Raw genomic sequence first — 27,669 nt, forward strand, 5'->3', positions numbered from 1 at the left:
TTGTCTGTCTACTGGATTTATTTAATTTTTTTTTTGTTTACAATAATGAATGATTAGTGAAAGTTTACCAGGACATTTGGAGTAGTCTAACTTTATTTAAGGTATTTACAGTGTTACTGATGAAGAAAAATAATCAACTTGTTAAGACGTGCAGATTTGTATGCTGCTCTGTGTTACCATGACAACTGAGCTATACACACTGATTGAGTTAGGTGTTTGTGTCCTTAAGATAACTCCACCCAGCTCCTCCGGCCTGCCTGCAACTCCATGCATCCGTTATTCCAGTTCAAAACAATCGCAAGATTAGAGCAGCCGAACACCATCACACCCTGTGAAGGGGGGCTACGAAAAGTGGAGTGCATTCTGGGATTTTTTTTTGTTGGCCCAGATCTGGTGCTGGGAGTGCAGAACATCCAAACGTAGAAAGAAAAGCAGCAAAGAGCGACAGAAGGAATACAGACAAGTGCATAGTGATCTGGTCCCAGAAGCCGCCAGTGATTGAAGGAGCAGCTAGTGCGTTTGTGTTTCAGGTATCACACCGCTAAAGCCCAAACTTCAAAACTGAACCCCTACCGTCTTGCCACCAGGCACGTCTTGGTAACTGATACCGCAAAAAATGTCTTTACGCTCTCAGGATTCAGTGTTTTGGTTGGTTTTCTTATTATAAGCAGGATTAGAAAGAGCTAGAGGCCTTCGCTAACGCCTGGTGGTAAAGTGAGAGATGTCAGCGACGCGTGGACTCGTCTCAGCGCTTGCCGAGGCCCCAGAGCGGGTCCAGGCTGCTGAGCGGGTCGTCGCCTTCCTCCCCTCGAGTCCCGTGGAGACCCTGACCCTCCGCTGGCTGCAGGAAGCTCTGCTTGGTCACCCTGTGCTTCCCTTTGCCCCCTCCCTCCATGGAGAAGGCCTCGGGCGTCATCGCGGCCAGCAGCTCCAGCGACGAGGGAGCCGGAGCAGGGAAAGCAGGAGGAGGCGGGCTGACGCTGGCCGTAGCCTCTGGGGCCGGCTGATGGTTGGCTGATGGGGGCGTGGAGGGGGAGGCCGCGTCCAGGCCGTTGGGTGGTGGTGGAGAGTGGGTAGGGCAGGTGAGAGGCGGGCTGAAAGAGGAGGGGGGCTGGGGATCTGTGGGTGGATAGAGGTCCTGGAGCAGCTGGACTTCACCTGGCGAGTCGAGGCCGGTTAAGATGGCGCCAACCTGCTCCTCCAGGCCATAGGTGGCCTCCATGGCTGGGTCTGTGGCGCTCGGCGGCCGGATGCTGAGCTTGGCGATGGTGGCTTGGATGGAGCTGATAGGCATGTCACCACCGAGGACGAGGTCCTGCTGGGACTCCTGTCTCGGGTAAGGCTGACCAGAGGGAAGGTTCAGAAAAGAGAAATGTTCAGATAAGAAGAGACACAAAGAAACTAAAGTGCTTCTAACTTATAATTAGGGTTAGGTATGGAAACCCGGTGCTAATACGGCACCGGTGCCTAAACAGTCGGTATCTACCGGACCAAATCACAACACAGATTTCGGCGGCTCATTTTCGAAAAAAGTGCCTTTTCTCTGATGCTCCAAAACAGACATTAGAGGCAACAGAAGCATCGCTGCATGTGACGCTAGTTAACACTTCACTTGGCAGCAAGTGGGTAAGCGTCTGTCAACAACGCGTAGCTCCTATGGCGCCATTTTGATGGTACCAAGCAATCACCCGCCGTTGTCATTCCATTGACTGCCATTCATTTTGACGTCACTTTGACAGTGAATAACTTTACATCTGAAGCGTTTAAAGACTCTATTTGTCCATTGTTTATTTCTAAAGAAACACGACAATGTATAAAAGGCTCCATTACCTTGTACCTCACGTTATGGCTCCGTAGCAGACTTTTTTTTTTTAAATAGGCTAACGATTGTGTCATAACCACGCGACTTACTGTTGCATAGTAGATGCAAAGCCGGTCTACGGAAAGCCGTTCCACTCCCTATTCAGCCCCATTGTACCGAATTTGGTTGCAGTTCCACCAGAGTTCCACTGGGGGTGATCGCGGTCCAGTGCAAAATGAATGGGACTCTATGGAGCTAGACGGCTAAATTTGTCTCTTTCACCTGATTGTCGTTGAGAAACCTCAGATTTGATTGTAGTTTTTGCAAGTTCAACATGGGTTATAGGTTGAAAGTTGAATGAACGAGTACTTATGTCCTTTTGATTTCTTACAGGGTGAGTCGTTGTAGCCCATAACAGGCTAGCATTCTGCTAATGAATGCTGATTGGTCAGTGAAGGTCTGATTACGATCGGAGATCCCGCTTGACGGCATCCGAAGCAGAGCCTGAATGTCAGAGTGAATATTTCGGCGTAGTCTTTAAAACATTAGCAAACCTCTTCCTAGCACGTGTATTAACAGGGAGAGCCTAACCTGTCAGCTGTGTTGTTGATGCCTCGAGAGAAAAAAGGAAGCGACTCAGAGCTTGCCGTAAAGCAGTATCTCTGGCCGTATATGTGTATGACGTCACTGACATTTTAAAAGGCTTTTTAGAACAAAAAAAAAGACTTTAAAGAAATCTAACACCCAGCAGTGTGTATTTTCTTTGCCTCCCCTTTCGAATGCAACATTCAAATTACTAGACAAAAAATTATATCCTGAGAAAAGTGGATTTCAAGGGGTATAGCTCCATAGAGTCCCATTCATTCTGCACTGGCCTGTGAGCGGCTCCTTTATGGAACTCTGGTGGAACTGCAACCAGTTCAGAACCCGGAAGTAACGAGGGAGTGGAACTTCTTCCTATGTTAGAAATTCTTTGGTAGAGGAATTACCGAACAGTACATGAGAAGCTCGCAGGCAGTTTCGACTAAGTTTAAGTTTAATTAATTACTAATGTTAACTAGCATTTTAGTTAGCAATAATTAGCCTGTGCCTATATTATCTCCTTACATATACCTACGCTCTCCGTCTCCAAGATTGGGAATGATTGAGATTTCTCTCGGCACAGCTACCAGAAGACTTCACACTTTCTGACGGGTTGCTCACGTCACATCTACGTCGTCTCTCTCAGTTGGAGGCTGCTCAGTAACTCTCAGCGCTCACCGGAAAAGTGCTTCTAATATCCTTCACTGGTCTCCGTCCAGAGCAACGGGATCTGTTGGTCCAGTTTATATACGGTCTATGGTTGGGAGCAGGTAACGTTAGCCTAGCGTTAGCTAGCAGCTGGAGTAAACACGGTTAAAATGCTGACAGCTAAACGGTGTAAAAGTGTGTCTGTATTTCACTGTAGAGGATTCCAACAGCGGGACATTAAGCAGTGTGCAGCTGCCTTTGTCGGAAAAACAACACAGCCAGTGCGTTCACTTGAAATTAGTAGGCCTCGTGGTGCATTCAAAGTTATTGTAAAATACTCTATTACCCTATTTTATAATTACCAGTTCAGGCACCGGCACAGTTCTAAAAGTATCATTTCAGCACCGGTATCAGAAAAAACCCAAGCGATACCCAACCCTACTTATAATAATACAATTTATTTATAATGAATAACTCCTGTTGCACTACGGACAGCTTTACGGACAATAAAAGGGGTTACCTCGTCTGAACAGAACACGTAGAAATCCTTTGGAACGATTCAGGTGAGCAAAATATAAGTAAAGTAAGAATGATGAAACAGGTTGGAGCTACCAGGGAATGAGATTCAATAAGTTCACTAGAGGAAAAGCAATTCTATTCTACTCCTTTGATGACATTGAAACATTTTGACTTCAAAGACATGTTATCAATAACACCGAAGAGTCAGATCCCCCAATTTATAAAGAAAAGACATTTTCTCACATTTTTTCATTTTCTCACGCAGATAGTTCTGGTTTTCTTTTGACCAGGTATTAAGATAATTGTCTGGTAGCTCTGCCTGCAGATTTCTGCAATATAATGAGTGAATGGAGTTTTGTTTCCTATGGGATACTGAGGGTCAGTCGGGTTCTAAAACTAAACAAAAAAAAATAAAACCAGGTCAGTTTTCAAACTACATACTGAAAGGTAGTCACATCGTCTGGGCACAGAGGCAGGTGAATCCGAAAACTCCCAAAGCCAGTTTACTCATTTTACCATCTAGTGCGCCTGAGTAGAGTTTTGGACTTTGACGGTGTCAAACCTTTGTGGCTGCAGAGTTGGTGTTCTTGCTGTAGGTGGCGGTAGTGATCCCGTGTCTCTGAAGGACCTGCTCAGCGTGCTTCAACACGGCCTCATAGCAGAACTTCAGGTGGAGCTGGAGACGGCGCAAAAGAGACAATTAAAATAAAGCCTTTTTATATGCAAAAAATCTTTTCCCCCTGAGGTTTAGTGACTACTTCATGTACTATATTTGTGTTGTAGAGCTGGGCAATATATCGATATTATATCGATATCATGATATGAGACTAGATATTGTCTTAGATTTTGGATATCGTAATATGACATAAGTTGTGTCTTTTCCTGGTTTTAAAGGCAGCATTACAGTAAAGTGATGTCATTTTCTGAACTTACCAGACTGTTGTAACTGTTCTATTATTTGCCTTTACCCACTTCATCATTATATCCACATTACTGATGATTATTTATCAAAAATCTCATTGTGGAAATATTTTGTGAAAGCACCAATAGTCAACACTACAATATTGTTCCGGTATCGATATCGAGGTATTTGGTAAAAGATAGCGTGATATTTGATTTTCTCCATATCGCCCAACCCTATTGTGTTATGAATTTAAAGTTTATCCTGCTATTTTTACAACCCTTATTGAGTCAGCTGCACTATGCAGGATGTAGCAGCACCTGTGTACAGTATTACATCAGAAGAAACCACAAAGTGGAGCTCCAGTGCTCAGCATAAGTGAATACACCCATGCTAAAGTTGACTAAAAAGAGGAATAAAAACTAATATTTTGGAAATTGATCTTAATGCCTTAATTAATCCATTAAATCCAACCTTTAAAGACACCAATTTTCTTTGTGAATGAATAATGTATCGTAAATAAATAAATGTTCTTCCTTAAAATACACACCCCTATGTTAAATTCCCATAGAGGCAGGCAGATTTTTTTTTTTTAAAGACCAGTTATTTCATGGATCCAGGATACTATGCATCCTGATAAAGTTCCCTTGGCCTTTGGAATTAAAATAGAGCCCCCCCCCCACATCATCACATAGCCTTCACCATACCTACAGATTGGCATGGTTTTATTTCAGTTAGCCTAATAGCTGGTTTGATTTGCATTGAGATATGATCTTATGGAAAGTACCCCATGCCAATGTCTTAAGGAAGAATATTTATTTATTTACGATACATTATTCATTCACAAAGAAAATTGGTGTCCTTAAAGGTTGGATTTTTCCTCATTTTTTTAATTAAGGCATTAAGATCAATTTCCAAAAGATGAGTTTTTATTCCTCTTTTTAGTCAACTTTAGCAGGGGTGTATTCACTTATGCTGAGCACTGTGCAATGCAGTCACCTTATTAACAAGAGAAGAATAACAATTTTGTAAAAATTAATTTCCTGGATAACAGTTATCCAGGAAATTGCTTTTTACAAAATTGTTATTCTTCTCAGATTGGAATCAGGAAAACTTTATCCATCGAACCTCTGATCTCCCATCAGCCACCAGGAGGAAATTTATGACCAAGGAGCGCACAGTCTACCGATGTCACGCTGAATTAATTTTGGAGATGAAGTCCCTAACAATTACCACCTGTCTAATCCTGCCTACTGCAGATTTCAAATACAAATCCCAAACACAGCTTCAGCGTTTGGTGTGTCTGACCTTCTCCTGTAGCATGTTCTTCCTCTGTTGTCTCATCTTCTTCACCAGCACTGGAAGGTCTGGGATCCCGTTTCCTGCCTCCAGCTCCTGCAGCGCAGCGTACAGCAGACAGAAGACGCCGGTGCGTCCCACGCCCGAGCTGAGACACACAGACAAGAGTACAGGCTGATTAGCAACACTCTCACCACATCACTGATGAGTTCAAATGACTGTGGATCAAGGAACTAGATCATCTGATGTGTCTGTGCTGTTTTTTGGAACCTGTAAAACAACACAATTTGTATATTGTTTCCAGGTGCTATTTAGGATGGACACAATACCTAGTAATCACGTCCCAGCACTATCACTTTTACTTTATAGTTCATATTTCTTTTTTCATATTTTAATTTTATATACCTCGTTTATTTTTTTACTTTCACTATTTATCTGTAATTATTCCTTGCTGCAACAAACACATTTCATTCCTCTGTGGTTCAATAAAGGCTTATCTAATCTTATTTTCTATTCAGAATTTGTATCTGTTTAGTTTTGACTTTGTGGCATATTTTTATTTATTTAAGTGCTTTATGTTGTTTGCCAGAACACTCTTTAAATTAGACATTTTAAATTTCATGGCTTTTCTGGTTAAGTAAAGGTTAGCTAAAAATGTATAAATTAATGAAAAAGGTAAACAGTAAAAAAGGTACAAAACAGTGTTATACAAGAATTAAGTTTGAACTACTCAATGTGCATTAAAAAAAAGAAAGGCGCCCAGATAGCTCAGTTGGTAGAGCGGGCGCCCATATATAGAGGTTTACTCGTCAACGCAGCGGGCCAGGGTTCTACTCTGACCTGCGGCCCTTTGCGGCGTGTCATTCCCCCTCTCTCTCCCCTTCCATTTCTTCAGCTGTCCTGTCAATAAAGGCCTAAAAATGCCCCAAAAATAATCTTTAAAAAAACTAAAAACAATTAAAGTACTTCTGTGTTGGAAATTGAGAGGTTAATTTGGTACTTTACCGGGAAAATGTGAGCTTTTTTTTAAGGGTACACAGGCGTTGTAAAGTAAAAACCAAACTTCTATTTTGCTGAGGGACTCTTTTAACCCTTTTAATAACCCTTTTGGGTCCCTGCCCCGTGCGTTTGAGAATGCCAAAGATTAGGGACACATTTGATCATTTTTGCAACATGGGATAATTTCTTCTCGTTCATGTTTCACTAATTAAGAAAAAACATGTGGATGAACATGCAAAGTTCTTTCGGATTCTCAATTTATCTGCAATTTGAAGAGAACACTTATTTATAAACTTCACGCTGTCACCATTTACAATTGGGAGTGTTAACTTCTCTAGTTCTCTTAAATCGCCTTTGTGAAGTAGGTCTCTGTACCAATCCCTTTTAAAGACACTATAGAAATTAGAGTCCGACCGATAAAGGATTTTTAAGGCCAATATCGATACAAATATGTGGCGATTAAAAAAAAAATATATATATATATATATAAATATATATATATCCCTAACATTAGTTATTTGTAGTTATTTAGGAGTCCTCATAAAATAATATAATAATGCAGTTTAAAAATAAATGTGTTTGTTTTATTGTCACAACAGAACAGAAGAACATCAAAATATATTAAAGTTCTGATAAATAAAATGTATAAAAATACAAACTTAAAAGGAACCCGCCGACTTATTGGGAATTTAGCTTATTCACTGTAACCCCCAGAGTAAGACAAGTCGATACATACCCTTCTCATCTCTGTGCGTGCTGTAAAGCTGCTCCAGCGGCATCAGCCCATAACAGAACAGGCAGGTGAATGGTTCCAGTAATCCTACTGCTCCGAATAAGTGACAAAATAACGCCAACATGTTCCTATTTACATGTTGTGATTTGTAGCGTGTACAAAAAACAACGTAACATGAGGAACAGCCATCTTCTAACCGTAAACAAACTGGGAACTATATTCTCAGGCAGAAGAATATAGTACTTGGGCAGAGTGATATGCTCGCACTTTTGTCACAATTCGGAGCAGTAGGCTAGTTGGAACCAGTTACCTGCAGGATCTGTGCTGGGCTAAGCTAATGCTGGAGCCGTCAGACAGAGTTACAGCACGCACGGAGATGAGAAGGGTATGTATCGACTTGTCTTACTCTGGGGGTTACGATGAATAAGTTAAATTCCCAATAAGTCGGCGTGTTCCTTTAAGATATGAAACTTAAAGGGTTAGACACGAGTGTTGCCAACAGGCATGTTGCAGAGCCCCCTCTGGTGGACAAACTATGCAACGCCAACACTCATAACATGGTTGAAGGGTCCGTTTTTATTTTATTTTTTATATATTCATTTATCTGCCGTTATAAATGCCAGTACCAATAATTTGGAAAATGCCTAATATCGGCCGATAATATCGGCCCGCCGATAATATCGGTCGGGATCAAATAGAAATGGATTGCAGCTTGCAGGATAAACGGCTACAATTGTATACATCGTTCAGCAATCTTGTATCATACTGCGAGATTTCAACAAACCCTGACACACACTCACCTGCAGTGCACCACAACAGGTGTGTGTAAGGGCCTCTGGTGGAAGTAGTGTCCATGAACCTCCTGGATGAATCGCAGCAGGTTGCTCTTGCTGTCAGGGAGACCCCTGATGAGAAATATGAAGAAACGATGACTCCTCTGATTAAATTAATAATCAGCGTAATAAATACCAACAACCTCGAAACGTGCATTTTCAACAGAAACGAGTTAATAAAACTATATGACTCACAGCTCCGGCCAGGAGGTGAACTGGAGATGGACGACAGTGCGTTTTAGGCTTTGGTCGCGGTACTGCAGGCTGATCATGCGCTCGACGTGTGTCGGTGTGGTCTTCTGCGTGGTCAGGATGAGTGTGATTGGTCCCTGAGAGACCTGCTGGCCGCGCTCGGTTGGGAAGTAGCGCACAACCTTTCCCTGGGAGAGATCCAGAAGACAACGTTAAAAACAGACGAAAAATAAAAGGAATATGGTAGTTAATGAATAAGGAAATTACATTTGTATCTATATGAACCGTTTCCAAAAATAAACTTTTATTTATTTTTATTATTATATAATTGTTCTTTTGAAAAAAAAAAAAAAGAAGTTAACTCTTCCTAAAAAAATTATTTAAAAAAATATCTGTTTAAATTTTCTGCAGCTGCAGACCATATGTTGTTTTAATCACTTCTATATTAAAACACAGCGAAAACTAAACTAAACTCAGTACCTTTTCTAGCTCCTGCTCTGAAACCAGCATGACAACCATTGACACCTTCTGCTCATACACCATCAGCCAGAAGTCTGCCGCTGTGCCGGTGAGCGGAGCCTGTGTGGCAATAAGGCGTGGGCAGTATGGCGACAAGTCATCCACATAGCTGGCGTTGATGTAGTCGTCTTTGCCTGATTGCAGCACCACGCGGTTGAGGTCGTAGGGCATGACATCCTGGTGACGGTTCTTCATGGTGTAGCAGCGGGCGATTGCGATCGAGAGTTGGCGGGCGTCCTTCTCCTGCTGGTCCTGGAGCTCTTTCCAGCGGGCATCCAGCACCGACAGGCCACCCTCATTCTCTGAGGGGTGCTCCAGGGAGTCTACCTGGGCTCTGTAACGTTCAAGTTCACCGTGAAGACGGGCAACACGCTCTGGGGTTTGGTAAGGGTCGCCCTGGATCAGGAGAACTGCCTGGGAGCTCTTCTTGCGTCGCTCCCCATCCTGTGGGTCAGCTTTGGTGGGTTGGAGGACATTGGTGGGGGCCTTGGTGCCTCCAGGTTGACTCTCGGGGCTCGAAGAGAGGAGGTCATCTGTGCTTGAGTTCTGGCGCTGAAACTGCGATGTGGAGGGAGAGACAGCAGAAGGAGAGGGAAGAGCTGTACCTCCAGGGGTGGGGGCTGGGGTGGGTCTCTGCTGGGGGTTCAGACTTAGAGAGGTAGGACCTGGAGAGGGAGATGGGGAGGGGGAAGGCGAAGGGGAAGGAGGGACAGCGTTGGGTGCTTGAGCCACTGAAGGACCTCCAGGAGAGGGCTGGATCATGTGCTGAGCTGGGGGAACGTGTGGACCATGTGGGCCCATGGCAGTGTTTTGCTGGGGGGCACTTGCAGGTACATTCACTCCTGGAGCTGAAGGGTACATAGTAGAGGGCTGTGGATGGGTCATGGGAAGGGGAGCCTGAGGTTGTTGGGAAGCTGCAGGCTGTGGTGCCAGGGGCTGCTGAGGCATCATTGGAGCCCCTCCAGGGTAGCACACTCCCCCAGAATGAGGGGGCTGAGCCTGGGGTTGGCTGGGCATCCGCATGGGCTGTTGGGGCATGTTTGGTATAGGAGGCTGCCCGGGGTGGGGGTGATGTTGTTGGGGTAGTGCACTGGGTGGCATCTGTGGCATAGGGCCCCTTGGCAGGTGGACCTGAGGACCAGGGACTATATGCGGTTGTGAGGCTGGGGACATCTGTGGGTGCAGGGTAGGGTGAAGTGGCTGGCTACTGGGGGGCATGTAGTTCTGCGAGACTGGTGGCATTGGTTGACTTGTGGGGGGCATTTGTCCTCTGGGACCACCCGGTATCTGCATCTGTGGGTGGTGCGGAATCTGCTGGGCGTTAGGGGGCATTGAGATTTGTTGCTGATGTGGCAACATGTGTTGGTGAGGGAGTCCAGGGGGCATCTGTTGGTGGGGGTGGGGCAGGTAGGGTTGAGATGCAGGAGGTGCTGTCTGAGAAGTTGGGGGTATGTGTGGCATCTGGCCCTGAGGTGGCCTTGGCATGGAGCCTGGTATCATCTGAGGGTGCTGCTGGGGCACGTAGCCCTGTGGAGTCTGGTAGCCTTGGGGTATCTGAGGCTGGGGCTGATAGCCATTTTGTTGTTGATGTGGCTGCAGTTGACCTGGGAATGCCTGCTGGTAATGGGGGGGAACACCAGGCTGAGGGGGCATATATCCATGTGGGTAGGCTTGCTGAGCCTGGAGATGAGGGTGAGGGCCAGGAATAGCCCTCGGTCCAGGCTGGTACCCCTGAGGCAGTGGTTGCCCAGTGGGCTGAGGGTATGGCTGCAGCTGCTTCTGCTGCTGTGGTTGGGGTGGGCCTTGAATGGGCATCCCTGGTCGGGGCACAAACTGGGGGTAGGCCCCCATTTGTGGAGGTACAGTGTAGCCAGTTGAGGCTGCAGGGGGGACATGGTGGTGTGGTGTAGAGGCGTAGCTGGGGATAGGGCCCTGGATGCTATCCACGGTGGTGGTCGAGGGCCGAACTGGGACAGGGGCTACAAGGCCAGGTTGGGGGGCTTGAGGAGGCGGTGGCCGATAACCTGACACAGCTGCCTGAGTCGGCATTTGTGGAGGCATCTGTGGAGTCATCTGAGGAAGGGGTCCGCGTGGCATAGGTCCATGTAGAGGCCCAGAAGTAGGAAACTGAGCAATCCGTGCCAGGAGCTCTGGAGGAGGCAGGTTGGCAGGGAAGCGATGAAGACCAGCAGCTGGAGCACCCGGCCAAGGCAGAGAGCTGCTGCCGCTCAGGTTGGCAGAAGGATGCATGAAGGCTTCATGCCCGGGGAGACGAACTGCAGTGTTGGAAAAGGAAGGAATGTCCGGCGGGAGGCTACGGAGCTCCTCGGGTAGGTCACCCCCCAAGGCCAAGATGGCTGCACTAAGCTCGGCCAACTCTGGATCCTCCAGGCTGGAGCAGGCAGAGTCGACATCTGAAGCCTTGGTATTTAAGGAGGGCTTGGCTGCTGTAGGCCGTGCTGGGGGCTTCTTTTGGGTCTCTCTGAGGAGGAGACAAACACAGAGCAAGTGAAATTCAGGATTTTAAATAGAAGTTTCACCAGAGAGAAGTCAAATAATTACAAAATTTGTCTCTTCTGCCATGAGGCCACATTTTTCCTTAAATGGCTTTTTCTATCTGGGGGTCAATGTTGTGAAATAGAAAATTGCTTTTTTGTTTTCACTTTGTGACTAAGCCAATATCGCAGCAAAACTTTTAAGAGTACATTTAGAGAAGAAAGTAGAGTGGAGGATACCAACAGGATAAAAAAACAGGAAGAGTCTAACTGCGAGCCAGAGCATCACTGTGACTAGCACTGCAACTAACCCATTACCAGTATTTTCATTCTCGATTAATCTGTCGATTTTATTTGTTCATTTAATCGATTAGTTGTTTGGACTGTAAAATGGTGAAAAATGTTGATCAGTGTGTTCCAAAGCCCAAGATTATGTCATCAAATGTCTCGTTTTGTGTCTCGACGTGAAGAAACTAGAAAAATATCCCCATTTAAGTGGATTTGTTCTCAAACCGATTATCAAAATAGTTTATTAATACTTAAAATAACAGATTATTTTAATAGTTGACTAATCAATAAATCTTTGCAGCTCATATTATGACAGTAATCCACTGTAACTCAAAAATACAGGTTTCTTGTATTTTAAACTTTCAAAAGTCTCACTCCTGGTATTAAAACCTTATTGTTTCAAAGTCTGCCTTACTTTTCCAAGGTGGGCTTCCTGTCCTCTGCCCTGGTCTGGCATAGGGTCTTCGCTCTTTCCAGCAAACGTGATGCTTTGGCTTCCAGGTCCTCGTAGAACTCCTTCCCCTCCTGAGACTTCTTCATCAGGTCCTCATAGGCTTCGTACGAGCCCACCAGTCCCTGCACGGTGCTGTTCCACTGCTGCTCAGTCAGGCTCAGGCCTTTACGGACCGAGGCGTACTGGACGTTGGCCTCGGTCAGGGCCTTCAGGATGTTCTCCTGAGCTGCCAGATTCTGGTCAATATACACCTTCACCTGCTCGTACTTCTTCAGCTGCTCCTCAAATATACGCTGGAAGGACACAGGTTAGTTTATTATTTATTTTTATGATTAATATTGTTTTTAGGGTTAGACCGATTATCGGCCCTGGACGATTTTTGGGGATGTTTTTTGGCAGTTTGCAGATTATCTGTATCAGTGTTTTATTTGCCTAATAACTATAAAGTTAATTAATTAAAAAGTGGGCTACTTTGGCTCAGCTACAGCTCTGTCTGTCCCTCCGCTTCAGTTTCCCTCTCTACTGAGTCTGACTTAATGTTAGAGCTGGGCAATATATCGACATCGTGACATGAGACTAGAGATCATCTTAGATTCTGGATATCGTAATATGGCATAAGTTGTCTTTTCCTGGTTTTAAAGGCTGCATTGCAGTAAAGTGATGCCATTTTCTGAACTTAATGTCCCGCCCACAACACTATCTGACTATTTTTTACTGTGTTATTATGTTGAAAGTTTCTCATTTATTAAATAATTGCTTAAAGCATTAAACAAAGATTTGTGTTGGAGTTTGTAACATTACAAAATCTTAATTTTGACTTAAAGATTTTCATTTCCAATGCATATCGGTTGCAAATATTGGTTATCGGTATCGGCCTTGAAAAACCAGCATCGGTCGATCCCTACATTTTTTTATACTTTTTTTTTTAAAAACAAAACATCAAAACTCAACATTAACACATCACCTCCCTGTCTAAACCCCACACTTGCCATCCCTGCCACCCTATACAAAATTGGAAGGAAAAGATGAAATAGTAATATTCAATAAAATAAAAAACAAAATCGACAAATTGTAAACCAAATAAACATATTATGTATGATAACCCCATAAGCACATTGCATAGGTCTCTCCACAGTACATGGCCTCCTAGGTGACCTCCAAAAAGCTCAGGTACTTTCCCAATTTTTTGGTGTGAACACTTAGTCTTGCAAACCGTTTGTATGACATTCTTTCAAATGCTGCCACTCCAGCCATCTCACAAGCCCATTCTTGGATTGAAGGTACCACTTCGTTCCTCCATACTCTTAGCAGAACCTGTCTGGCTATCATTTAACTAGTTTGGACCCAGCATCTTATGTGCTCATCTATCTCGCTTAGGAGGACACAGGTTGGTCTCACATATAATACTTTAAGAAAGATTGTGTACTAAACAAAAGCCACAAGAAATTACAAAACCCACTGACTGGTGCAATTTAAAAACGTGCAAACTCTTACTTGAAGTCACAATCTGCATGTTTTGTGTGGACTTTACGTCATACCTTCATGTCTGCCCTTTCTGTGGTGACGAGGGTGGAGGTGATGTCGTCCTGCTGGATGAGGTCGCGGAGCTGTTTCTCCAAACAGCCTCTCTGTTCCCTCATTTCCTGCACCTTCCCCAGGATCCGCTTCATACACTGCAGCCCTGCGACTTCCTCTGCATACATGTACACACACAGAGGGTTACAATACGATTCATAAAATTATATGATAGAATTCAGCATGACTGATACATCTAAAACATCCGTTTAGCATTTTAAATCTCATGCAAATGTCATCTTTGTAATTGTGAAGCATTTTGTAATCCTGGTTTTTAAAAGTGCTGTATACTCAAAGATTTACTTACATTGAGTTTATATCTAAATCCATAAGATAAGCTACATACTGTACCTATGTTTCACAACACAATGTAGCAGACACTGCTTCCCTTCACAATTAAACATCTGAAACCTTTTCAGCTCTTGAACACTTAACCCTTGTGTTGTCCTCGGGTCAAATTTGACCTGTTTTCAAGTTGTAATATGGGTTTCTTTCAACCAAATTACCCACAAATAACATGAATGTGTGTATTTACGTTGTAGAGAACCAATAGAATGTTCTTCGCAGGTAAAATAAATGATTACTTTCATTAGATTTTGGATGCTTTATTAAATTTTATAGCATTTGAAAAATAAAAAAAGTTTCAAAACAGCATCCTGACTAAACTTTGACCAGTCTGTGATCCAATCAACATCCTCTGATCTTAACTATTAGTCATAATTTCAGCTTTTTTTTCTTGCTTTTTTTTTAACTAAAACATTATCGATAATGTCATTTAAATTAGGTGTATTGACCATGACTAAAGAAAGCTTTGAAAAAAGTGACATAAACGTCGGAAAAAAGCGCCAAAAAACAAGTTAATTTTTTATTTTGACCCAGAAGGACAACAAGTTAATGGTCGACAGGAAGACAACACCAGGGTTAATTAAAGGTTTACCAATTTTGATCATCAATTTATCATTTAAATTTTTTTTTCAAGCAGAAATGCCAAACATTACAGCTTCTCATTTGTGAGGATTTTTTGTATAATATCTTTAGGTTTTAAAGTGTTGGTCAGACAAAACACACAATTTGATGACATGTGAGCTGGTAAATTATAACACTATTTATTTAAAATTTTTTACTTGCTACAGATTTCCGACTGTGGTCAGAAAGCACAAGGGAGACACTGTTTCTCCCACTATGCCTCTAGAGTCGGTATTCGCTCCGACGCTAATCCCTGTCACTCTCTCACTCGCTCTACCACATACTCCCCACGCACACACACATGCCGGCCCTGCTATTCTCTTAAAGAGATCGATGCAGACACCAACGCACAAGTATAGACTTCAGTCCACTTACGTAGGCTACAGCGAAAGCTCTGCTTGGAGCCTCTGCAGAAGCATAAATCCCACTTTAGGCTACTATAAACACATTGTGCTAAATAACACACACACACACACACACACACACACACACACACACACACACACACACACACACACACACACACACACACACACACACACACACACACACACACACACCCTCAACACCCCCTCACCTTCGCTGAGCTGGGGTCGGGGCAGGGCCTCTTTCAGACTTTCCAGTGGCCCACCCAGCAGACGAAGGTTGCTGATGTGCAGGTTCATGGCCCGGTGGAGCTCCGTGTTGGTAAAACTGGCCTTCTCATGGGCCTCCATGTACTTCTCCAGGTCCCTGCGGATCTCAGCCAGAGCCTGGGCCTGCGCTGCTGGGTGCGCCTCGGCTGCAGAAGGGCCGCCAGCCTCCTGGAGGGCTCGCAGGCCGGCCTCGTCTGCCTCTAGAACGTCTCTGATCTCCCTCAGTGAAGACTCCACATCGGTGAAGACACCGGAGAGTCCTACAGAGCCAAGGAATGGGACAGGCATCATTTATACTGAAGCACACAAATAGGTGCCGTATAGAACACACAAGCAATCATAAAAGTGAAATGGGTGCTAGGGATGTTAACCAATGACCGTTTGACCGGTGGTTGACCGTTTCAACGTTAACCGGTCAAAGTTATTGTTAGTTGGTAAAAAAAAAAAAAAAAAGTGATCTCTAAATTAGGCAATTATAGATATTGGAATAAACGCTACTACAGTTAGCCATCTCATTCCAATATTTTTTTTTCTGTGAAGTGAAATAATCCCTCACGCAAAATTTTTCATAATCATAATTTCGAAACTAAGGAGCCATTTGTCCTCCGATTACATACAAGCTCCTCTGCGCCGCATTTGCGGGACTTGTTTCGCGCTGTAGGGGATTTAAAAAACGTGACGTGAGTGGAAGGGCGGTGCCGGGGCAGTGTGTGTGTGTGTGTGTGTGTGTGTTATTGTGTGTGTGTGTGTGTGTGTGTGTGTGTGTGTGTGTGTGTGTGTGTGTGAGAGAGATGCGACAGAGTTGAGAAATTGCAGGCGCGGCACGAAAAGGCTGTTATCCCTAATGGGTGCAGACAGGGGGGCACTTGCTAACATAGTTAAAAGGCTGCAAGAGAAGTTTTTGTTTATAAACTATGTACAAAATGGTTTGGGTGCTGTGATATGAAATTTCATTGGTATTTCATTTACATATGGATAAGATAAGTAGAATAAGCTCTGTGTACATCATAGGGCCTATTCTTCTAAAGCTCCATCACATATATAAAAAAAAAAATCTCAAATCCTTAAATGTTAAAAAGTCATAGTAAGTTAAACATTACCTTAAAAAAGTAGCCATAGAATTTTAGTAATTGTCATAATAAACGTTAAAGTAATTCTCTTTGTCAAGGTTTGTCTTCATACGGCCTGCTTGTTAATTTGTTTTAGCTAATTAGAGACAATTATATAATAAATCTCGATTTTTTTGTAAAATCAACGTGAATTTATTGGCATTGCTAAAAATTTGTAGTCATATGTGTATTAGTAGTCTGGTGTGTGTGTGTGTTGCCACTGACCCTGCATGGACTGGATGAGACTCTTGACGGTGTCGGGTCGGACACTGAGAGCAGCACACTTCTCCATCAGGACCGGAGGGATGTGGCTGTACATGTCCAGGTTGTCCACCGACTCTGGCTCCAAGCCCAGAGAGTCCATGAACTGCCTGCAGCAGGAGACCACACCAGTCAGCTCATACTGACACAGTCAGTAGTAAAAAAATAAATCTATTCCTTTCAGTAAATCACTATTACTTTAAGGCATCAAGTTCAGAGTATGGAATGGCCATGAAAGGTACCAAAATTCTTAAAAATTATAGATTCTTGTAGGAATTGATCTTTGGATTTATGGACATATTGATTTGAGGAATCAGATGAGGGTGGTGGGATTTTTAGTTAATTTGAATAGAGAACACATACAAAAATTACACATACAAGAATTTACCCAATCACTTTATGGAATGCACTTAAATTGGTAAAATTACATGTGTCTGTTATTTAAAGTAATTCTTTCTGACAATTCTCAGTCCATACGCATGTCAGAAGTACTACGTTTACCATCCTGACTTAAATTTACAGACACACACACACATAGACACACACAGACACACACACACACACTCACTCTAGTGTTTCATTCTTGCTCTCAATCTTGATCATGACGTCCCTCAGCAGCTTGGCCTTCTCCTCACTGGAAAAACAGAAACATAACCACAGACATTAGTAAGCTTTTTTTTGACTGACTAAACACACTCTTTTTCATCTTCAACTTAGCATCCACTGAAGGTGCCTACCTGTACAGAGAAGAAGCTTCATGGGCAGCCATGGGCACCAACTTGGCAAACAGGTCTGGTCCAGTAACACTGGGGTCTGTGGGGTTGACTGGCAGCGCTTTCACCAGTGGGGCACCTAGAAGGGCACAGAGTAGCTGCTTTTACTGGCGCAGCAACACATAAGCTTCATTTTATATACAATAGATCAACAGAAGACAAGAGAGGAAATCTCATCAATTGCAAAACAGCTATGGCGGAAGCTACAGAATCACTTTATAATCTATAAAGTAATGTAACAAGTCCAACATTTTGAATTGAGTCACATACTGTACACTGGCACACCCAGTTAAACACAGCCAAAGACACACGAAGGGCTGTTCCTATCACTCTGCATACATACATTTAACAAAATACATCTATATACAAATGCAGCTTTGCATGCACACAGTGATAAAAGGCGCTGTGTACACAGAGAGTGAACACATTGAAGCTACTTCCTGTTACCTTTGACTGAGGCCAGAGTCTCCAGAGAAGGAACCGTCTCATGATAGATGAAGTCATTGTCCTTTTTCGCTGAATTAAACCTGTAGGTGAAAAGACAAAATCTTTACATGCATGTCTACAGGTTTTGATCAAAAGCAGGACAGCGGTGAAACTACGTGAAAATACCAAAATTGTGACACAAGATTTATTGCTCACTTTCCCCCGATAACGTCCATGGTGAATCTCAAGGCATCCTGCACACTGTCAGGTTGACCCTGGTTGTAGCAAGACAAGAGACAAAGGAGAGTTGGTGTGTAAGTGTTGGCACTGTTTAACAAAACTAAAGACCGGCTGCAGTGACACAAAAAAGATCCGATTATGTGTTGCTGGGAAGACAGTGCCATTCTACCTTGGCCAGCTTGATGGCTTCACTGAGTTTGTCCAAGGAGCTCTGCAGGTACGCCAACTGTTGGAAACACAACATTTTAAGTAAGCAACAGAAATAAATGCAAGGGAATGGAAAACTGGAGTAAGAAAGACAGAGTGAGACACTGAGACATTTAGCAGAGGGAAAAGCAGCTTACTATGACTACAACAGTAAAAAAAATTTTTTTTAAAAAAGCTTAGGAGAAGTTTAAGTGATTATTGTGACCCAAAATAACAGCTAATAATAATAATAAATAATAATAATAATAATAATAGCTAGAATTTCCAAGTACTTCTGTGTTTCTTTAAGATAAGAAAGAAAAGTCCATCCCATCGTAGTTACAAAGAAGTTTGTCAAAATAGAGGCTTGCTTTTTATTTGACATTGGCTTGTTGAAGCGAGTTAAGAATTTCATTATTTTCATATGGAAAGCTGCCGGAAAATATGCAAGCTTTCTTTCAGCTTTTCTGACATAGTTTCTTTTTTTTAAATTACTTGCAAAACCTTTACAAATATTGCAAATAATGGTTGAGTATGCATTAATTCTGCCTGGAGTTTCTGTCTGGAACAATGCAGTGACCGACAGTATCAAAGCCACATCACCCTGACAGTGAAGGGGAAAAAAAAATCTTTAATGTGAACTTTGGTCCTACCCGCTCTCCGTACTTCTGCTGCTCCTCGGCCTGTTTTCCCATATGAAGCTGTTTAGAGAAAAAAAAAACTGTCATCAAATGCCAACACACAGGCACGTTCATACATGCTACTGAATACTGAATTACCTCACTCACACACACACACACACACACACACACACACACACACACACACACACACACACACACACACACACACACACACACACACACACACACACACACACACACACACACACACACACACACACACACACACACACACACACACACACACACACACACACACACTAGACTCACATGTGCAATAGAAGCAAAGTAGTAGATCTTCATCTGAACCAGTTTCTTCCAGTCTTTCTGAATCTTTCCCAGCATAGACGCCGTCTCCGAGTTCTCCAGAGCCCTGCAGGCCTCTTTGTAGTAATCCACCACCTGCAGCACCACATCCAGTTATTAACCTCTAATATTGTAATAATTGGTGGATAGGACATGATGTAATTAAATGTAATTAATAGTCAATGGTAAGAAGTCGACCTGAGCGCTGATGCGAGCAACCAGGAAACTCTTCCGGTTGTCCAACATGGACTTCTCCAGAAGACACTCCTGAGCCTGGCCCTGGGAGGCACACATGGGTTGATGACACATTTTTCGAAGGTTGTGCGTTTGCGTTTGGGTGTTGTTTGCACGTGTGTAACCTACCAGCATAAGGTTGATGTTGAGGTTAAGAATCTGGTGGCTCATGTCCACGCTGAAGTTGTGGCTGAAATGGTCTCTCAGGTAGGAGAACGCCCCAGCCGAGCACTGGAAGTGCGTGCACGACACCTTCATCCCCTGGAAAGAGAGCACAGAGTCAGTGGGACTGTGTGTGCATACAAGTTTGTGCATAACTTGTTTGAAAGGCAAAATATGTGTCAAACCATTCTGAATTAAGTATTGTGGTGCTGCAGAGACATCCCAGCCTACAAAAGGTATCCTACAGACAGTGTGTGTGTGTGTGTGTGTGTGTGTGTCTTACCTCCTCAGACACCCTGTTATCCATGGCTCCCAACATGGAGTGCAGGGCCCCTACGGAGAATCAAAAGATAGATTGAGTAAAGATTCACATTGAGAAGAGTTTAAAATTACAGCAATTTCTTTTTTACAGCAAAAAAAAAAAAAAATCACCTCCTTAGTCTTTTCCCTTTTCCATGCCACTTGGAAGTAGGTGAAGGTGTGCCAGAAATCCCTACTCTGCTTAACACATTCAGCAAACACTGGCCAGCTTGGCATACACGTTGACTACGATCAGCATTTCTCTGCAGTTAGTTTCAGATTTCCTTAAAATGTTATCTCAGTGAGTTTTTGTGGTTTGATGACGCACAGTTGAGAGAAACAGAAATCTGATCAGGGACTGTTCATAAAGAAAGTCATGATGCAGCCATGTAGCTAGAGCTGAAACAATTAGTCGATCGCCAGAAAATTAATCGGCAACTATCTTTATTATTTATGGTCAATTTGTTTGTCAGTTTGTTAACTGTAACTCATTTTTCAAGCAAAAATGCCAAACATGTTCCAGCTTCTCAAGTGTGAGGACTTAATGTTTTTCCTTATCTTACTTTACAGTAAACTGAATATCTTTGGGTTTTCTACTGTTAATTGGACCAAAAAAAAGCAATTTGAAGACCTTGGGCCCTGTCTTGCACCTGGTGCAGCGCAAAGCCCGACCCAAGTGTCTTTGCTAGTTTAAGACCAAGGCAGTTGTCAATTTCCCATCCAGCGCCCACGTCGTTTAAATACCAAATCCACCGGCGCCCATCTGTGCGCCCATGGGCATGCGGGTCTTACAGGGAGGTGTGTTCAGGTGAATTGAGGCAGTGGAAAGTGATCGCGCCATTTACCAACAAAAACCCGGTCTAAAGTCAATAACGCAGCATTTCATTGTTATTTTTGGTGGCATAGTGTTCGTGCCATATATACAGTTTCTTCTCCTGAAAATCTCTCCTTCCTGCTCAGCAAATCCTCCATCATAATAGCAATGTGCCATGTCCAAACGCGCCTGGCTTTTAAAGGGAATGGGAGATGACACTCTGGTTGGTTTATTGCATGTTACGCCCAAAACACACCTATGAATTAATGAAAGACTTTTTTCCACCGTTAAACTAGCAAAAGTGGATTTGTACATGCCCTAAACGCACCTGCGCCATGCCACTCCCGCCATGCGTTAAATTCGGGCCCCTTAACCTTTGCCACCTTTCACTGTTTTCTGAGGTTTAATCAAACAATTAATTAATCCAGAAAATAATCAGCAGGTGAAATGCAACTCAATTACTCAAAAATTACTACTGAAATTGTGAAATCTATGCTACAAAAACTAAAATCATATATAGAAAAAATGGATGGTTTTAGCTAGTTTTAGCTATGTTCAAGGGCTTTTGACCACAAATAATAAAATAACTTAATATCTGTGTTCTTTTGTGTAATTTATGTCAGTTTATGTTTGTACTTGTGTTTTTCTGTAAGCGTGCTGTGAATAAGAATTTCCCCTTGGGGACAGTAAAGTCTAAAAGTCTTTTACGATTAAGATTTGTTAAGTGACCAATTGTGTTTTAACTAGTTTACACAGAAAATTGTAGAAGTTTACAGTCCCTGCAAAAGTAAATTTGTTCAAATTCCAAGGTTTTGTCGCTGGTTTACTTTAAAACATGACCATAAATTGCTCTACGTGACATAACTCACCAAGATTGTAGAGAATGCAGGCTTGCTCATAGCTGATGTCATCGTGGGTGACTGTTTTTCCAGAGAAAATTTCTGTCCTGCACACAAACAAAGATAGAAAAGGGTATATTACAGAGCATACATCAAAAATACAACAGAGTTGAGTGTGTATACATGTGTATATTTGATATGATTTTGTGAACAGTGCAATTCATTTGAAAAACTATACAGCTACAGTAGAAAAATAGACACACAAGTTATAAGCTATCTTACAAATCATTTGCTCAAGGAACCATTAAAAAAAATATTTAAAGTAAAACAAATAAACTTTATTAATGTCATGCTGCTGTAGTAAAGTAGGAAGTTCACATCAGAGCAGGACAATATGACTGGAACTTTTAATATTTAACAAAAGGTTAATATCAGCAAATAAATATACACTATCAGTCTGATCCCATTCTGTACAAAGGGAGGCACAATCATATAATCAAATCTGCTAGAACCAAACCATTTATTAAAAACTACTCTGACACATGCTTAACGGAAAGAGATCATTGCATGCATTCAACTGTTTTGTAAAATGTTCTTGTTATTTTGTTCACTCCTGTACATAAGGATCCAGGCCAGTGAGCTGACATTTTTATCCAAAGGACACTAAAATAAGCTTCCGACCACTAGCTGGTGGTGTGGTTGTGTGTGGGTGTGTGTGTGTGTGTCTACCATGAGATGGGAACAGCAGCCTCCTGGCCCGTTCCCATGGGTACTCGGCTCTGGAGGTAATGCAGCTGGCCAAAGTACTTCCTCAGTGTGCTGCATCCCTCGAAATCCCTCGTCACATTTACCGCACTCTGTGAAACGGACACAAAATACCGTGTGTCAAACACACTGTGAGCTAACGACATCATATAACCCTACAAGTTTCAGAATTTCAGAATCTTGGTGCCGTTTCCAAAGAGCTCATTTTTAGGTGTTATTGGGACTTGAATGCTGACTGGGATCAGATCAGGGGTGGATGTGCAACCTGGCACGCAAACATCAGTAGAGTGGAAAACACAGCAGATATCACTTAGTGGTAAGATTGAGCATTTCACTCCACTCATCTGCCATTAAAGTTTCCCCAAGGAAATAAAAAAAAAAAAACTGCACACACATTCAGTAGGATTACATTCTCATCACGATGACCTCAACACTAACTCAACTTATTTTAGAGTGGGTTCTGTAGTTGTAAAGCACGCGATATAGGTTACCTTCCATCTTAAGTGGAATCTCTGCAAAAGATTTGCAGATATGGCAGAGAGAGATTTCATTTTGCCACAAAAAGGACAAATAACTGTGGCCGGGTTGTTTAACTAATGCATTGCATAACACCATGTTGGGTTTTATACACCATCAGGACCATAGTACGGTCTGTGGTGTGGTATTGTACAGTATTTGTTGTTTGTACATGCTGTCTGTGTTGGTTTGTTTTTACTATGGCTGCAGCATGGGTTAAGTGCCCAAGACAAATTTCCCACCATGTGGGACAATAAAGTTAATCTTGAATCTTGATCTCAACTAACAATATACCTAACCATCAAGTACCGGAGAGATGGCAACACACCAAGAGAAAACCAGGCACTGCCAGGTAACATTTTATATAAGAACCACAACTTTCTGGCGAGCTCCATATTGTCTTTGTGCTGTTTATCTAAATATTTGATATCATTTAATCATAGCAGGCTGCGGCGACCTTCTTATACCATACTGGTTTTTTGAGATCCTTGTATGTTTTCTGCAACATCAGATACTTATAGCACTAATAAGTCTGACATTTCCTATTATATTTTTTGACTTGTAGTTGTCATACATAGAAATGAACTGAGGCTGTAACCAGGGAGCACTTGTTTTTCTTGTTTGCTGTATTTAAATGGAATTTGTAGTAGACAACTGGGAAACACTTTACTTGAAGGTATCTACATAAGAGTGACATGACACAGTCATGACACATGAACCCTAACCCTATCTCTAACTCTAACCCTATCCATAACTTGTCATGACAAAAACCGAATGACACTTACTAAAAGAAGAGTTATGTCATCAACGTTTATGACTTGTTTATAATGTTTATGACACGTTCATGACAGCGTCATGTCACTCTCACGTAGATACCTTCAAGTAAAGTGTAACCGACAACTGACTAAGTTTCACTGTGTTCATCGGCAGCTGTAAAAGGAACCTGTATCACAACAGATGGAGTCACAGAGGTCTGACAGAAAATTATTTTGCTGTGTCTGGAGAAGTTTCACACAGTCCCCACCTGCCGCAGCGTCTCCAGTTTCTTCAGCTGTTCGTTGTAGGTGTCTGGATTCTCTCCATAATTCTTCAAGATGAACTGGAGGAGAAGAGACAGAAAGAACAGGTAGGTAAAAGTGGCACATTTAAAATAAATAAAAAAAAAAAACAGGTTCCTTCCTTTCCTACTCTGAAAAAAAAAAAAGACTGTTGTGGATTTGAGAGAAAAAAAAACAACTCCAGACTGGAATACGTTTTTTAAGGCTTTGGCTTCAACAATAGAATCACATTCAACAAAAATCGGACATGCAGGATAACTGTTTAGGAAATAAATGTTTTTAACATTCACTCCAAATGTCTTTTGACTGCAACTTATTCATCAATGTACTAATCTTTGGCCCTAACAAAACATTTTGAACTCTCCTATAGGCTTTGGAGTTCTCCCATCATGCTTTGCCAAGACTTTCCCTGTCCCCATGACCCACAGTAATAAGCAGCAAGTCACTTAATGACAGGTCAGGAGGTGAACAACCCTGCAGACACGCTCACTAGTTTACCAGTGCTTCTGTTTTTTTGTTTATAATGAAATCATGGAAGCAGGAGAGTCCTGAAGTGTCCTGAATGATCCACCATGACACAGCGACAAGACAGGCAGGCATTGTCCTGACTTCTACAAGCCAAACGTGCTATTCTGCCTTCTGTTTGGTTAAACAGATTAAACTGTAGCTGATTTAGATATAGAACTAATGCCTATAGGGAACGTAACATTAACCTCTTACGTAATATAGTTTGACTCGTTCCAAAATGAGATCCAGCGTTTAAAATAGAAAAGAAATACTACCACTACCATACATTTTACACAAGTCCCACAAGACAAGAAGCATTATTAAATGAAGGTGTTGGTGTGGGCAGTCCATTGCAAAATATCTCACAGGAGTATTACAGACAGGAGTTACAGTAACCCACGAGGGCAAAGATCGGTTATTTTAACTGCACCAGGAAGGTGCTGGAAAATGGGTCACCAGATAAAGATTAGAGTAAAACGCAATAATGATCTGCCTTTTTTTTTTCTTGTAAATATTGTGATGCTTGAGAAGTAGGATGTGCTTTTCAGTATTGTAACCTCAATTACAACAAAAATCAGGGGGCATTAAAACAGTCCAACTGTGAAACACATTTTAATATCACATACACTGACATCACACCTGACTATACCTCAGGTTGTCATGCCATTATAATAAGAATACATACATGTTAGACACAGTTTGTAACAAGAAGCAACATTTCAGAGCCTATAAATTATCTTTCACACGCTTCCAAGACGCACAAAAACAACTGATTTTAAAGCACTGAGTTAGGTCATGAAATCTAAAACATCATCCAACACCCACATCTCCTCTTGCCTTTTGTGTTCAGTTTATTACCTTTCCTTGTTCTGGGTATTCCTGATGTCATTTTTGTATTCATAGTTTGCATTTTTAATCACTAGCTTTAACTGATTTAGGTCAGAAAGGTATTGTAACAGGTGTAACTTCGTGTATACTTTTTTTATAATGCATGTAAAGAGTGACATGCAAATAAAATACATAGTATCCGTGCCTAATGTGTAGACGGGCTGTTGGTTTGACATTGTGACGAACCTGCTATGTCAGATGCATGTGACAATGAGAACACTGTTTACTATTTTCTATGTCGGTAGCTAGTCTGACTGGGCCGTGAGAAGCCAGGCTCGTTATTTTACTAATAAGAGGTAATGTGTGCCTCTGCCTTTAACGCGGTTTATTCACAAGTAACGATAGTTAGCCACTTACTTGAGGGCTAGGTAATTATGAACTTCGACTTGAGCTGCTAGCTTATTATTAGCTAGCATGAAGCTAACGTTAGCAAACAAAAGGCGGTGGTCAGGGAGATTTGCCAGAATCTGAAAGCTAGCTAGCGAAGGTCTGAAAATAATATCCGATCTCCGACAGTGAGTAACAGCTGGCTAACTGTTTTAACGGGGGCTAACGTTAACTTCTTGGTTGGGTTATCCAGTCGTCCACAATCCTTGTTTGGTTGACTTTTGACTTCAGCCCTGTTGCTCCATTCCCCACCCAGCTCACCTGCCTGACACACGGACTGAACTGGAACTCCCCAGCCTCCTTCAGATCTAGCCAGATCATCGGCATTCGGGGAACCGCCTCCATCGCGGCCGAGTCTACACGGGACTGTCGGCCGTTACGATGTCAATCCCACGTCGGTAGTTTTGTGGACGTCAACGGTTTTCCAAAAGAAGAAAAGCAGCTTTTTCCTCCAAACAACTGTGTCATGTATCCATTTACACTTCAACCGGAAACTGGGAGCACACGTGACGTAAGCTCCTAACCTACAGCACCCGCCGCGTGGGTTCGTGGGAAATGTCGTCATAATCAGAATGAGATTTATTTAGTAGTAGTAGATTTTTTTGTTTATTAAGTATGTTTCACTTGCATGGAATTTACCTTGTGTGTTTGGTTAATAAACATATTAAAATGGAATAAACAAGCAATCGTGCAAAGTCCTGAAACAGATAAGAACATAAATATAGAATAGAAATATTACATTAAAAAAGCATGTGCAATAACTGTTTCAAGGCTGTAGGCCTACAGTTTTGTGCAGGGTGTGCAAAATATTAATCTGGATGTGCAAAAGGTCACAGTATATATAATATGTGCGATGGTCAGGGATAAAATACCAGGATGTGTGTTAATGTAGCAGCAGTTAGGTGCAACTTGAATACTTTCCTTTTTGTGTTTTTAGCTAATTTGGTGATTGTTTGTTTTTCTTTAATTTCAACACTGTACAAGAAATGAAAGAAGCAGATTCATGAAGAATCAAAAATGGTTTATGCAGTGCACCATCACCGCAGTTACAAAGTCATTCTCAGTTTACCACTGTATAGTGTGAATAATTAATAAGTAATGTAATACCACCAAAACAAGGGGTAAGGGGTTATTTTTTATGCTTTTTTTTATCAACTTGTATCCCAATAGGCCTAATAAATGTTTTAGCCTTTATTACGCTAATAATATTAGAGCATTTAAATCTGAAATAGTTAAAATTTATAATCAATTGCTTTTATTCACAGCTTTCATTTTGCTAAATATTTTGAGCTTATTTGCCTTTTTTTTCTTTCTTTTTTTACTGTTGGGGGCATAAAATTATCCATAATAACACTATAATCAGGAATAATGAACCAAATATTTATGCCTTTCCTTGACACCACAGGGGACATCGTGTTGGCTATAATGTGAGTGATGTATAGCCTATTTCATGAGTGATGTAGCCTATTTTATCTTTTTACTACTGCTTGTTATTGCTTTGCATGTTTGAACGGTGTCTGTGTTGCTTGGCTGTGTTTTGATGCTTGCGTGGCTTCTTCTACTGAATTGGGATACTGTTGATATGTAACTGTGCTAATGTCTTGCTGCTTCCTGTAGCTCTACATGGCTTACTGAGAAAGCTTATTTGTTGCTCTAGCTGTCTGTATGGTGTCTTGTTGACTTCTGTCTGTATAGTTTAACATGTACTAATGTTTTGCTGTTTCCTGTTACTCTGGTCTAAAATCATCTGGCCAAAGGACTACAGTTGAAAATTAG

At 42.1% G+C, this 27,669-nt stretch overlaps 1 protein-coding gene across 2 annotated transcripts; it reads right to left on the reverse strand.

Annotated features, from left to right (window-relative positions):
- ptpn23a (protein tyrosine phosphatase, non-receptor type 23, a) lies at positions 1-26,507 on the reverse strand. Of its 2 annotated transcripts, XM_039804928.1 has the most exons (25): positions 26,155-26,507; positions 24,078-24,152; positions 22,502-22,629; positions 21,803-21,879; positions 20,103-20,152; positions 19,787-19,918; positions 19,622-19,702; positions 19,388-19,519; positions 19,088-19,135; positions 18,418-18,474; positions 18,225-18,283; positions 18,030-18,109; positions 17,547-17,661; positions 17,378-17,443; positions 16,774-16,919; positions 15,382-15,699; positions 13,802-13,956; positions 12,225-12,556; positions 8,988-11,508; positions 8,511-8,695; positions 8,283-8,387; positions 5,760-5,898; positions 4,113-4,226; positions 3,552-3,578; positions 1-1,342 (listed from the first exon to the last, which is right to left on the reverse strand). In XM_039804928.1, the coding sequence occupies exons 1-25, from the start codon at positions 26,236-26,238 to the stop codon at positions 746-748; spliced, it is 5,823 nt and encodes a 1,940-aa protein (XP_039660862.1). In that variant the 5' UTR covers positions 26,239-26,507; the 3' UTR covers positions 1-745. The 2 variants fall into 2 exon arrangements, with proteins under 2 accessions (XP_039660862.1, XP_039660863.1); XM_039804929.1 differs by lacking the exon at positions 3,552-3,578 and having other exon boundaries at positions 746-1,342; positions 26,155-26,506.
- Positions 26,508-27,669: the final 1,162 nt, after the last annotated feature.

The sequence above is a fragment of the Perca fluviatilis genome, chromosome 7 (genome assembly GCF_010015445.1).
Source record: "Perca fluviatilis chromosome 7, GENO_Pfluv_1.0, whole genome shotgun sequence".
Lineage (NCBI taxonomy): Eukaryota > Metazoa > Chordata > Actinopteri > Perciformes > Percidae > Perca > Perca fluviatilis.